Source organism: Wolffia australiana, chromosome 9 (genome assembly GCF_029677425.1).
Source record: "Wolffia australiana isolate 7733 chromosome 9, ASM2967742v1".
Taxonomy (NCBI): domain Eukaryota; kingdom Viridiplantae; phylum Streptophyta; class Magnoliopsida; order Alismatales; family Araceae; genus Wolffia; species Wolffia australiana.
This window is the reverse complement of record NC_135843.1, coordinates 15,131,439-15,145,851: the sequence shown is the minus strand read 5'-3', so window position 1 is coordinate 15,145,851 and position 14,413 is coordinate 15,131,439. Positions and strand designations below refer to the sequence as shown.

The following is a 14,413-nucleotide window of genomic DNA, read 5'->3' as shown; positions in this document are numbered from 1 at the left end:
CGGGACAGCCCTTCAGGTGAGCACCCGGTGAGCTGCCTGACGATGAATCTCATGCGGAGCATGCATGAACTGACTGAGAAGGCTAACTGCATAGCTGATGTCGGGACGCGTGTGGGTCAGAGAAGTTTCCCCACCAACTGCTGATATTGATGGGTGCTGACGCGGAGAGTCACCCGGCGCCCAACTTGACGTTGGGGTCGATGGGGGTCTTCACAGGAGCACAGTCGGTCATACCCGTCAAAGTCAGCAGGTTCACCGTATATTTCTGCTGGCTGATGAAGATACCACGAGCCGAGTAGGCCACCTCGAGCACCAAGAAGTACCGGAGCTGACCAAGGGCCTTGATCTCGAACTCGCGTGCAAGGGAGCGGCTGAGGCGTGAGGCTTCGGCAGTGTGCGACCCGGTGATCAGGATGTCGTCCACATAAACGACCAGGATAGCGACCCCGGCCGGGCCGTGACGGAAGAAGAGAGTGGCTTCCCCATTGCTCTGGGTGTACCCTTCGGCGCGCATGACGGAGCTGAAGCGGCCGAACCACATCCGCAAGGACTGCTTCAGTCCATACAAGGACTTCCGCAGTCGGCAGACGGTCCCCGGAGGCCCGAGAGGGTAGCCCGGAGGATGATGCATGTAGACCTCCTCGGTAAGATCGCCATGAAGGAAGGCGTTCTTAACGTCGAACTGGCGAATCAACCACCCATGATGAGCGGCCAGCGCCAGGAGGAGGCGGACGGTGTCCATCTTCACGACTGGAGAAAACGTCTCAAAGTAGTTGACGCCGTAGGACTGAGTGAAGCCACAAGCCACGAGCCGCGATTTGCGGCGTTCCAGGGAGCCATCGGCGTTGTGCTTGGGGGTGTGAACCCACTTGCACGAGACGGCCGTCTTCCCGGGCGGTAGAGGAACCACATCCCACGTGTGGTTTTTGAGCAAGGCGCGCATCTCCTCATCCATCGCCGCTTTCCAATGAGGACAAGCGATAGCATCGGTTAAGCGGCGTGGAACGAAGACAGAGTCGATGCGGGTCAAAAACAGGCGGTAGGAGTACTCAACCTGGCGAAGGAGCGATAGTGAGGAGGGGGTAAAGGAGTGCGGGTGCACTGGCGGACCCTTTACGCAGCGATAGGCAAGTCAGGGAGTCATCGTCAGCAAGAGAAGAAGACGACTCGGAAATGGCTGGCGGAAGAGAGGAAGGCGAGAACTCAGCAGACGGGGAGGGAGCGGAAGCAGGAGGCGAGGATTCGGGGGAGGAAGATAATGGAGTAGGCGCAATGGGTGAGGAAGGAAGGCCGACCGGTGGAGGAGAAGAAGAGGAGGGTGGAACGACTGTGGGAGGAGAGACGACGGTGGGAGGAAAGGGAGCAGCGGGCTCCAGAACCAGATCCGGCTCCAAGTGGGGGGCCGGAGGAGATGAGGGAGAGAAGAAGGGTTGAAATTCAGAGAAGGTGACATTGGCGGAGACGAAAAACCGACGAGAAGAGGGATGAAAGCATTTATACCCTTTCTGAAGCGAAGAGTAGCCAACAAAGACGCATTTGAGCGCCCGGGCATCCAGCTTCGACAGGGAGGGCGTCGTGTCATGAACATATGCCGTGCAGCCAAAGACGCGGGGAAGAAGGTGAGTGCGGAGCTGCGCGGCGGGAAAGGCAGCCGACAACCGGTCAAGCGGAGGGCTGAACTGGAGGGTCGGGGTGGGCAGCCGGTTGATGAGATGAGTACTCGTCAGAACGGCTTCCCCCCAATAAGTCCACGGGACGTGGTAGTCCAGCAGGAGAGTGCGGGCAGTCGACGTGACATACCCAATACGCCGCTCGGCAAGGCCATTCTGCTCGGGCGTCGCCACGCAAGACGTCTCGTGGAGAATCCCATGGGCGGTGAAATACGAGGTCAACTCCTGGTTGACGTAGTCCCGCGCATTGTCGGACCGGAACCGCTGAATAGTCCGGCCAAACTGAGTCTGAAGCATGGTGCAGATGGCTTGAACAGTCGAGGAGACGGCGCTCTTGGACAGCAACAAGTAGGTCCACGTGTAACGGTGGCCTCATCAACAAAGATCAAGAACCACCGTGTCCCTTCAGGCTGGCCTGTCGCGACGGACCCCATACATCGCTATGAATGCAATATAAGGGAACATCACTGTGAGAAGTCGACGGAGGGAAGGAGGCCCGGCGATGCTTCGCCAGTTTGCATGCATTACAAACAACAGAATAGAGGTCCAAGCCAGTACACAATGTCGGAAAAAGTCTTTTCAAAACATGGAAAGACGGATGCCCGAGCCGCTGGTGAGTGAGTAGAAGCCGCTGCCCGCGCTGGTCCTCGACCGTCAACAAGCACCGCTGCACGGTCCCCGACCGCCCTCTCGCCCAACAGCAGTAGGCCATCCGGCGCCTAATTCGCAAAGTCTTCCCCACCTTGTCAGTCAAAAAGATCCCATCAGACTGAATGTGGAACGAGCAATGGACGCATCGACGAAGTCGCGGTGACATAAGTAAGGTCTGAAGGGCGGAACATGAAGGGCGTTGTGAATGATACCAAGGCCATCCACATGGATCGACCGATACCAGTCACGCGAAGTCGTCCCCACCCGCCGTGTGGACAGCTCGACCACCAAGGTGCCGCCAGAAGACAGAAACCGGTGGTTGAACGGGTCATATGCTCTGTGGCCGATATCAAGCACCCAGGTGGTATCCAAACGAAGGGAGCTTGGAGGGCCAGTGTCCACAATACCACTGATCTGACTTGGGAAGGAAGAACGCACCGGTCACTGAAGTGAGCCACGGTAGGCTGCGAAGAAGACGCGGTCTGCAGGGCAGCCAGCTGGGAGCTGATACGGGCAAGTTCGGCAGTCAGCTGGTCATTAGTCATGGCTGGATGGCTGGAGCTAGAGAGGCGACGGGCCGTGCCTGGGCAAGATGGGCTCTGGCTGCGGGACTGGCGAGACGACGAGGCAGGAGCTGATGACGACGAGGCGGCCTCCGGATCCCGGTACTGTCAAAAATTTCTTGATGCACCGGGCCTCAAGATGATTCGCTTACGCAGTAGAGCAAACCACCGTGCCCGAGCCCAAGAAGGCTTGGGCAGCAAGGGAGGTTGCTCCGTGAGGGCGGGACAGGAGGGCAGCACTCTCGCCGGGGACTCAGCAGGCAGGTCCAGCAGCGGGCGTTGACGGCGAAGGCTGCTTTCAACCTCCGTCAACTCCTTAACCAGACCATCAAGTCCGGAAGAGGAGTCTGGGAGTGAAGAGCCCGGCGCCGGACATCCGCATATTCGGATTCAGCTTGTCGAGAAATGACATGTAGCGGAGCTTGAGAGCATGGCGGTCGACGCACCGGATCCCCACCGGCATGTAATAGTCCACCTCTCGCCACAGGGCTTGGTGGGCAAGGCTATAGTCCATAATGGACATGGTGCCATGTCGGAGTGCACTCGCCCGCTCGGCCAAAGTAAAGATCTTCCAGTCATCAGCATCATGCCCGCAGTAGCGACGGGCGTGCTCCCAGATCTCCCGCGGAGTCGTCAGGTGGAGGAACTTGTCATAGACCTCCCGAGAGAGTGTGAGTCAAGAGCCAGGAGTGGACGGCAATACTGCTCGGCACTCCAGGCCGGGAAATGCGGGTCCGTGACGAGGAGGGGCTGGCAGGTGAGATGTTTCTGGAGCAGACGGCCGCGCAGAGTGTACTCGACGAACTTCAGCCACGACATCAAGTTCGGAGCACTGAGACGGCAGTTATCCGGAGCCGGAGGGAGAGGAACACCGATTTTCGGCGACGGGAGTTCCCGGGCAAAGTCAGCCGCGGTGAAATCTGCTTGGGGTGGATGCAGACGGATCACTGCCCATGCTGGAGGTAGTCGACATGACGGCAAACAGCAGCAGCGGCAGCGAACGAAGAACCGAACACGGTCCGACACTGCTGGCGGACAGTAGCTGCTGGCGGGCGCGGCGCGCAGGCGGCTGCTTGCGGGCGGCGGCTTGCGCGCGGGCGCTGCGCGCGAGCAGCTGCTGCGGGAGGCAGCTGCTGCGGGCTGCTGGCGGGCGCGCGCGGCGCTCCTGCGGCGCTGCTCGCGAGCGCAGTGCGCGAGCGGTGGCGCTGGCGGCGCTGCGCGGGCGCCTGCGGCGCTGCTCGCGGCGGCTGCTGCGGCGGCGGCTCATGGCGGCTGCTCGCGGGCAGCAGCGATGAACGAAATGCCCCCTTTTCCCCAAATCAAGAAGGGAGAGGAGTTCATGAAAGCAAAGAACAGATTGAGAGGGTGATGGTGAGAGGGAAGAAGAAGAAGAAGAGGAAGCCCGCACACAGGCTTAGGGCTAGAGATGGGGATCAAGAGCTTGGCTCTGATACCATGTTGAACTCCATGCTAGGGCTTGGAGGAAGGAGAAGAATGAATTCCTTAACTAGAATATACATGAGGAGGGGTATATATACCCTAGGAGAGAGAGAGAGGAGAATATGAGTTAGTGATAAGTGAGGGAGCCTAGTGGGTTTATAGAACATGACCCACTAGGAGAGGCCTCTCACTAACAATTTCCCCTTAAACGTGCATCAAAACAAATAAAATGAAAAACAACGGACAAGGCCCAAACACAATGGCCCATCCGATCGTTCAGAAATCAAAATACAAGAAAATAAATAAACGCTCACGACCATGAGTACTTGAAGTCAGGATCATGGGCGTCGGTTTGGGCTGCACAGTGAGGTTGTTGGCGTCCCATAGTTCGTCTAGTTAGATGGTCCCCCATCACATGGTGTGGTCTTGGAGGATTTGGGTTGCAACACCCTGCCCATCATAAAGGAGTGCGTTGTTAGAGAGGGTAAAGAGGGGGAGGGGATGGAGGGAGGGGAGAGAAGGGAGAAGTGTGGCCTACTTGGAGATCACGGACGATTGCCGACAGCTTGGGGCCCTCTGACACTTCCTGACAGATGGCTGGTAGATCTTCCCAGTAAGACCAGGTGATGGTGCTAAGGGAGAGGTCGTCATGCTGGGGAATGCAGGATAAAGCATTTGCGACCACATTTGTATATATGGCCTTGTACTGGATGGCAAAGCAGTAGGCAAGAAGCTTACACAGCCACTTGTTGTAATTGCCGTGGACTTCATGTTGCTCTAATAGGTGCTCCAAGCTTTGCTGGTCTGTGCGGATGATGAAGGGCTAGAAGAGTAGGCAGTGGTGCCACTTTCGTACGGCAATGACGATGCCCATCAGCTCACGCTCATAGGCCGAGCGGGTGCAAGCTGTTGGAGGGAGAAGCTGACTGAAATATGCCACCAGCCGGTTGTGTTGCATGAGTATGGCAACCAACCCGACGCCTCACGCATCTATTTCCAACATAAACTCATGTGAGAAGGTAAGATGAGTACTGGTGCATGGGAGAGGGTGAAGGCCATAAGAAGTTGTCTTTCCCAAGTTAATGTGTTTCTTATGAATTTTTGTGACTGTAGTTTCTCAAAATTAAGGAGCTCAGGTGAATGACGGCCTCATTCTGAAGACAAATATATATTATTTTTTGAAGTGTTTTGAAAACGGGGATAATAAGGATGATATAGAAGATGGGATTCATTATTTTCATTTTTAATTGTAGCTAAACACTTGTTTTCTAAATTGTGGACTCTTTACACTCCTCTTACTCTTGTTTTTTCTTTAGTCTTCTGTAAAAAATCATCTTCTGGCTCGAAGTTTTTCTAGTGTTTTCATTTTAGCTCAGATGTGATCTAGATTTCTCTTGGCAGAAAAATATATGTGGCGGGCTTAAAGTTCTCAAAGAAATGAAGAATGCTGATGTGAAGCCAGATTCTGAAACATTCAGTTACCTGATATTCAACTGCAACCGTGAAGAAGATATTAATAATGTAAGAAACAATGTATTAACCCAAAATTTTATTTTTATTCAATTTACTATTTTGTCTCTGTGTCATATCTATTTCATGCATTTAGACATGGGACTTGTGCTTAAAAGCAGTTTGTCATATTGAAGATGCACTTATGGTTTGGGATGAAATGCATAGGCTCAAAATTATTTTAATTCTTTCTATTCCGTTTCATTTTTTATAATGCAACTCTAACTTGATTCCTCACTTTAATATGATTTGCATGAATGTTAAGCATTTTGTAACGGGAGGGTGAGGTCAGAAATAGAAATAATCTATGTTGTGAACTATTTTTCATAATCTTACATTTTTTATGCAGTGTCTTGACGAAATGAAGCATTGTCAAGCGGACTTTACGAAACATACTTACATTGCTCTCATTAATGCTTACACGAACAGTGGGAAGTTTTCTCGGGCTAAAGAGGTAAAAGATTTTGGCCTATATTTTTTATTCTTTGTGAGTGAACATTCATGTACTTCGACACCTTTGTTAATTGATTTGCTTTCCCCAAGGCTGTGGAGCTTAATTGATTCCGTCTTAATTCATGTACAAGTTATTTTTCATGATGAATGATCTAAGAAAGCTCCGGCTCTTCCAATTTCATCAAAATTCCCCTAAAAGCATTGCCATCAGAATGATAAACAAGTTATAAATAACAATTGCGAAAAGCACCGTAAAGTTACAGATTTTTACTCTTCTATGTGAATTTCTGTTTTACGTTGCTAGAGTAAATCAGAATCCTGGTATTGAGCTTAAAAGTTTAATACCTGAAAAGTATTATGATGGGGATCTGGTGTATGTGTCAGTAGAGGAAGAAATCGTTGAAGAGAAGAGAGAACAATAGAAAGAAAGACAGGAAGATGACAATGGCTCCAGGCCTGGATCAGCATCTGTCCCCTTTAGGAGGATCCTGCCCACTTTTATAATGTATGGGCTTCCCTTCTTTTGGGAGCCCTACACTCTGGGAAAATGATGAAAATACCCCTTTTAAACTTATACAAAACTGGTGTGAGCTTCCATCGATGGGGAGAATGGTGGGAAGGTTGAACAGAGAAGGTAGGGATTGGCCAAAGGAAATTGGCTCTAGATATGGAGAAGGAGGTATGATAACGAGGGCAGGAAATTGCAGGGAGCTGAGGTGAGGACCCAGAAGGAATGAAAAAATAACAGTGAAATTACTAAAATGTCATTGGAGGACTGAAATGACCTACCTGACCCTAGATACAAAAAGGAACGAATAGGATTCTGGCAGGGATCCTATCCATACGTAACTTGGAATATAGAGAAATGAAAGTTTACCCTTGGTTTAGGACCGATGGAGAAAAAGAGATGGAGAGGAGAGGGGCGGATATTGGTGGTAAGATTGTCTCTGAAGACAAGAGGATGAGAAGTGAACAATAAGGGGGGGAAGTACGTTGCTGAGAGGGAAGAAGCAGCAGAATCAGACTTCGTCAGGAAAGAGAGATGTGAGAACACAATAATGACTTAAATTTTGTGCTTGACTGCCCTCCTATTGAAAATCTGCCCTATTTTAAGGGAAGACATACTGTAAAGAAAAATATTCGAATGCCCTAATGGGCAAAAATGATGCAAAGAACCTTGAAGGTGGGTCGGGGATCATATTAAGATCATCTCATAAATTATTTCTCTCTGACGCCTACATTCTCCCCACACATTGTAGGCTTCTGGGGACTGTCTCATGATCTTTCTTGCTCCTCTCTGATGATAAGATTTAGCAATATAAATCCTTTTTAAAGAGTTTTTAAGGAACCTGAACCTGGTTGTTGGTATTGTTATCTGTGACCAGGTTATCATGGACAAGTGGATCCCAGTTGACCACATCAATGAGATCAAAAGCGCTCTTATAATTGCACTATCATCGAAGGGGAGGATAACCGAAGCACTGGAAATTTATGATACTATGAAGGAATCGGGATGCTGGGTTGAACCCAAGGCCGTTGTGACCATCATTGTGAGTTATGATGCTCTCTCTCTCTCCTTCTCCCTCTCCCTCTCCCTCTCCCTCTCCCTCTCTCTCTCCCCCTCTCCCTCCCTCTCTCTCTCCCTCTCCCTCTCCCTCTCCCTCTCCCTCTCCCTCTCCCTCTCCCTCTCCCTCTCCCTCTCCCTCTCTCTCACTCTCTCCCTCCCTCTCTCCCTCTCTCTCCCTCTCCCTCTCCCTCTCCCTCTCCTCTCCTCTCCTCTCTCTCCTCTCTCCCCCTCTCTCTCTCCCTCCCTCTCTCTCTCCCTCTCCCTCTCTCTCTCCCTCCCTCTCTCTCTCTCCCTCTCTCTCTCCCTCTCCCTCTCTCTCACTCTCTCCCTCCCTCTCTCTCACACTCTCACACACACTCTCCCTCTCTCTCTCTCTCTCTCTAAGCTCCCTCTTTTCTTTTTAAATAAGGTTTTTTATCTAGAGGATAATGTAAACATTGCTCCTCCCTCCCATCTGTCACTAAGGAAGGTTGTTATTTTTCTTCTTTTTCACTAGGAATTTTATCGGTCTAAAGGACAGATTAAGAGATTGCTCCAGCTTCTTGCTGATTTGGACAACTCAAGTTTATGGTCTGATGCATGTGGCCGGGTCATTCACTACTGCATTAAGAATGATCTCCTAAGGTTCAACAATGCTCTAGTTGATATGAATTTAATGTATCTCTTTACTGAATTGCCGTTCTTTATTTTTTCTCAGGTCAGCAGTTGATTTACTTCAAACAATGAAGGTAAAGGATGAAGAGGGCATGTCCGCTGTCATTGACCAGGTCTGGCTCTATACAGTCTTATAGCAAGTACTAGGGTTTTCGTCTCGTCCTATGTTTCAGCTTTATTCATGATGGACCTCTCTTAAAGTTGAAAAATCATCAGAACGATGTAGAAGGAAACAGAAGCCATTGTATAATGTGAAAATTAATTGGGGAGGAGACATAGATATCAGAAACAAGAGAGAGAGCCAAAGAGAACTGAGAGTGCTGGAAGAGTTGAGAGTAGGAAGCCTGCTGCCCTGAGAGTCGGGCAGTGTGATGAAGATGAAAATTCGACACAATTGAGACTGAGGTTCCTTACCTTTATATGTGGTTATGATCCCTAAAAATGAAATTTTACAAAAATACCCTACCACAAAATATTTTTTGTGAAGAATCTATGAGTTGACTCATTTTTGGTAAAAGGGGATGGGAAAAAAGCATGTAAAGTGCCAGAGCAAGTGACTCCAGCCACAATGGAATTAAGTACTCTACATACATTTAACACCTGTGTGCATGATACTTCGTAACTGAAACTGCCAGCGAACTCATAGCTAATAATATGTCATTTTTTAAATTGTTCTAACTTTCAAATCCATTAAATTTGTTCCCTTTCCGCACAGAACCACAGCCTTGGGATTTTTGTGGGCACATCATAGGGGATCATTGAAAAGTGAAGAAAAAAAAATCTGCTTATGAGTTTATCAGCTTGGGTATCTGTTTACTGTTGAATAAACTTTTATCTCGTCAAAAAATGTCTTCTCGGAGTTTAATCAGCTAATCTGTAAGTGTATTGGGGGATCACAATATTTTCTAAACGATTTCATCTGGAATTCTTGTAGAGATTTTCTAAGAAGATGTAAAATGCTGGTATGGCTTTAGAATGATCTATCTTGGGTTTGGATGGAGCAGGCATTTTGTCAAATTTGGGAAAGCGAGCCCAAAAACATGGAGATTGGCATGGGGTTGCTTTCAGCCATGAAAAACGAACTTGGCCTTCTTCCATCCCGGGCCAGCCTTGACTTTCTCCTCAGTACCTGCTTGAAGGTAAAGGATCTGAAAGCCAGCAAGACTATTTGGGCAGAATACAGCAAGGCTGGTTTGCCATTCAACGTCTTGAGTTACTTAAGGTTAGGGTTACTTCTCTTCATTTTAATGATTTCTAGTTTATAAGTTGAATTGAGCTCATTCTATATATACATATATAGTCGGCTTTTGCAAAATAGAAGAAGGGAAGGCAGAATGTAGGGCAGTGGGATGGGAGGCCATCACCACTCTGGAGCATATTTCCATTACATTTCATCCAACTAAAATAGATAGTAATGTGATTACAGATTCATAAAACACATTACTAAAAATTTGATTGTGCAATCCTTCTCCCTCTCTCCTTCTCTCACACTCTCTCTATCTCTCTATCTATCTATTTATCTGTCTAGTTCTCTCTCTCTTCTCTCCCTCCCTCTACCATTGCATTTGGTATCTTCCGATCCATCACACTTCTCTTCTCCTCCTGGGAAGCTACTATTTTGGGATTTTCATACCCACTGATTTTTCAGCTGCTTTACTGTCTGAGCATATTATTGCCCTCGTACAGCTTGTGTTTATTCTTCTCTCTTTTCATCTCAAAAATTTATCATTCTTGTGTATTCAAGATGATTTGTTTCTCTACCAGTTTCAGGCACTAAAAGAAATGAAATTTCTCTGCCACACGAAATACTAGAAGAAACATTGTAAATTTTTCTCCTATTCATGTTTCGCTGTTCCTCGCAATCTTTTTTAATATCTCTGGAAACAATTCCAGGATACAACTACAGGGTTCCATCATCCTTGTGACCTTTTTTACATTCTAAACTTAGGAATCTCGTCTCCCTATAAATAAGGAAGACGAAACATTGTGATTCGAGTTTAAAGATCTGCCTTTCTATCTCTATGTTGATCTCAATCTGGATCAATCTATTTAAGATAATTTCCAATAAAAACTCATTATTTGACGCACCTTTTTGTAGGATGTATCATGCGTTGATGGCTGGGGGAGATTTCTCTGCTGCAGAGAAGATTTCAAAAATAATTCCATGCGGTGACAAACACGTGCGCAGTATCATGAAGGCCTGCAGGGTCACTTACATGAGGGACGATGATCTTATACAATGAAGATATTGTTGGAGGCCAATCTAATCCGAGTTAATTTATAATATTAACCTATTGCCTGCATACAAGATGAATGAGCGTCAGGTAAAGAATCCTGTCTCATCTCATGTTTAGTTGATTTTACAGTATATATGATAATTGGAATGAATTATAACTAATGATGAAGATTGATTAGCTGTTGCCTGAATGTAAAAAGCCGACATTCTTTCTGGGTGATTTAAATAAAGCGTTGACAACGAAATGTCATTCACAAAATAAAGCTTGTTATTGTTGCAAGGAAATGGATGTAATTTATTTCCTAGAGTTCCATTCGAATTAAGGGTAGGGAGCCTTCTAGTTTAATTGAATTTGGTTGTGTTCCCTGCTCTTCATCTGCCCAATTTTGATGTAGGTTTCCTCCTGCTGCCCTGCTCTATCATCTCTCTCTATGTCTCTATCTATCTGTATTTCTCTCTTCTGCATTCTATCTCATTTCCTAAAGATTGGCGTCTTGTTGAAACATTGTAATTCATCATTTATTATGATTAGATTCCTCAACTTTCTGATTGATTCATTCTTTGGGTTTCTTCCAAAAAAAAAAATGTATATGTTGAGAGCTTATCCTCCAAATGATTGTAAATTTTAATATGTAATGTTCTCTGACAATTAGTTGACTCGACTAAATGTATAACTTGAGTATGTAATGCAGTCTCGATTTAATTATTGTTAACGTTGCAGAAAAGGTAATTTGAACATTAAAATGTCATTAGATGAGGGTCAAATGATAATTTGTATGCCCTATTATAGGAGCTGAATTTTCTAGTCATGATATAATATTTATGGTTTTGGGGTTTAGTGTTTTATGTTGGAATTCGAAACTAGGAGCATGAATGTTCAAAAACAATTAGGAGCAAGAATTTGAGCTGTATTTTTTGTGAATTTCTTTATTGATGAACTCATCAAATTAAATGTGTTGAGTGCCATCTGGAAAATGAAAATTTGTCATGATTTTTGTTAACTTGGGATGTCCCATGAAATATTTAGGAGATCTAATACATTATGGAGTACCCATGAAATATCGCCGGAGGAGGAGACCCAGTGTTCTAGTGCGCTTGGTACGCTAGTGGGATCATTGCCTATGCGATACCTGGGGCTACCCCTATCCGCCGGTAAATTACATAAAGCAGATTGGCAACCCGTGGTGGAGAAGGTGGAGAGACGCTCGGAGGGGTGGAAACAGAGAGTTTTATCGCGAGGGGGAGACTAGTGCTATTGCTATCAGTACTATCAGCAATACCAACCTTGTATTTATCCGTGTTTAAACTTCTGGTGGGTGTTGAGAAACACCTGCAGGTCATGCGGAGATTCTTTTGGAAGGGGTCCAATGCAGGGGAGGGGCGTGGCATGGCGTTGGTTTCATGGGAAGACATTTGCACGCCAACTAAACAGGGCGGACTTGGAGTACCTCACCTAGATACATTGAATGCGGCTCTACTGACGAAACGGGTTAGACGGATCGTGGGACCGGAGGATGACCTGATTAAGGATGTCTTGAGGGACCGATACAGCTCCAATTTGGACTGGGAGAATTTGATGGATAAGGTGAGGGGGGAGTCGGCCTTTTGGAGAGGGATTAGGAAGGTGTTCCCCTTGGTTAGGGAATGGCGCCAACTTTAGGTTTTGGATGGATGATTGGACGTCGCATGGACGCTTTCGAGACCTTTTCCCTCACCTGTATGCCCTAGCCCGTCATCGGCAATTATTGGTGGAAGAGTGTTGTGATAGTGTGGTGTCCAACTTTTGCGGCCATCTTTTCTAATCAGCGGGTGGAGGATTTCTTAAGCCTTCAGCAAACACTGGGCAACTGGCAGCCAATGGAGGGGATGACAGATGGGTGGATATGGGCATTTGGCCCGTTCTCCAATCGAGGAGTATACCAGAGGTTGAGAACACACCACAATGAGGACCCGATCATCTTAGGGGCATGTTGCTCAATTTGGAGGCAAAAGATACCTATGAAGGTTATGGTGTTTGCCTGGATGCTCGCCAGAAAGCGGACAATGACCCGCGTGAGAAGTCAAAGGTTTTTCTCGGCAGAATCATCACTGTGCCTTCTGTGTACGGAGGAGGAAAAATAGTGCGAGCATCTTTTTTTCCAATGTCGGCTTGCCCGTGTGATATGGGCTAGCTAAGGGCTAGCAGAGATTACGTCGAGTTCGGTCTTATGGGTCACACTGCCGCGGCGTCAACGTGGGTTTGAGAAGGAGCAGGGGCTGAGATTTGTGGTGCTTTGGGCGATATGGTCCCACCGCGACGAGGTCTTATTCAAGAGAAAGGCAATGTCGGTGGATAGGGCTATTAATGAAGTGGAGAGACTTCTATTCTGTTGGTTTGGTCCTGGCTGAGGTGGAGGGTATGGGGGGCACGATGGGCCATTGTATTGGCTTAGATACCCCCTGTCCACGTGTACGGATGTTCACCAAGCTGGGTGATCTTCTTTATTGTTCAAAAAAAAAAAATCTAATACACTATGGAAGAAGTTTACATTTGGAAATCTGCCTGATATATTTGGTTTTCATTTTTTGAAATAAATTCTATTTTTCTAAAGGTATCTACATTTTTTATCTAATAGCTGAAGAAACTATTCATTAATACTTTTGAAGAAAAATGTGAGCATATTGCCCCTTGAATATTCAAGATAAAGTAAAAAATTGCACCAAAAACCTAGCATCAATTTACTGGTTTGTTTTTGCAGAAAGGTTCCATATTAACCAAAAACAGCACCCTTCACCACTGTAAAAGTGAGTTTCACATGGCTTTCATCCTTCTCTAGTTTCCCTGAACAAGAATCCAATTAATTTTTTTCTATATAGTTCATAGCTTTCCACTTATTTTAGAGAACAATGTTTCAAAGCTAAAACTAAGGAGCATACTAGGTCTTTAAATTCCTACCATCTCACACAGATGTGTATTCTGAATTGGAAGATCTCCCATAATGCATGTTATGCCAAAGCATTAACCACACGATTAACTTTGAAATGCTGGATTGATCTTAAGGAGCAATTGACAAGTTTATTTCCTTCATTAAATGAGAAAATATTGGTCTTATTTCCCATAAATTAATAAATAATATACAATTACCTTTTGATAAATTTTCAAACAAACAATTTCACTAATTATGCTAGTAGAATTTCACTTCAGAGGACTGCTAACATGTGAAATTTGTACAGAGGTAAAGTTTGTAACACATATCTTCGCTAGAATTACATGAACATAAAACTTATCAAGCTTCATCTGTAGAACTTAAATTTAAAACATTTGATCTTCCTATTATTTTCAGGAAGTTACCTATTAAGATCACATTGGGATAAATTCTTTGCATCAAACTTAGAGTTTATTAAGAAATTAGTTATTTAATCTATTTCATAATGTTTTGAAATGTGGGGAAATTATAATATATATAGATAAATGACTGTTATGTCGTGCTGTCAAAAGTGCAATTTTATGTATTAGTCAACGGTTGAGTAAATAAATTCACTCGCCCAAATATATCATTTATTTATAGAAATTCTCAACAGTTGCAAGGTGATTGTCATATGAATTTGGTTGCAGACAGCCTATGACTCTTAAATGTTGATCAAAAGTGTCACGTCCAATTTGTTCAAATTTTACATATTACTGGTTGAG

General features: G+C 46.1%; 1 protein-coding gene across 2 annotated transcripts in view; it reads left to right on the top strand.

The window, feature by feature from the left end:
• The window catches only part of LOC144708055 (pentatricopeptide repeat-containing protein At4g04790, mitochondrial-like), a 52,396-nt gene extending 41,102 nt beyond the window's left edge, over window positions 1-11,294 (top strand). Inside the window, exons 10-17 of one of the 2 annotated variants that reach the window (XR_013582628.1) lie at window positions 5,726-5,845; window positions 6,183-6,287; window positions 7,672-7,836; window positions 8,350-8,477; window positions 8,551-8,620; window positions 9,512-9,729; window positions 10,606-10,831; window positions 11,139-11,294. Coding sequence is in view for 1 of the 2 variants with exons in the window: in XM_078581347.1 (XP_078437473.1) it covers window positions 5,726-5,845; window positions 6,183-6,287; window positions 7,672-7,836; window positions 8,350-8,477; window positions 8,551-8,620; window positions 9,512-9,729; window positions 10,606-10,750 (951 nt within the window). In the remaining variant the exon portion in view is untranslated. Of the gene's footprint in view, window positions 1-5,725; window positions 5,846-6,182; window positions 6,288-7,671; window positions 7,837-8,349; window positions 8,478-8,550; window positions 8,621-9,511; window positions 9,730-10,605; window positions 10,928-11,138 lie in introns of those variants that run through there. The other variant, XM_078581347.1, reaches the window with a different exon arrangement.
• The last annotated feature ends 3,119 nt before the right edge of the window (window positions 11,295-14,413 follow it).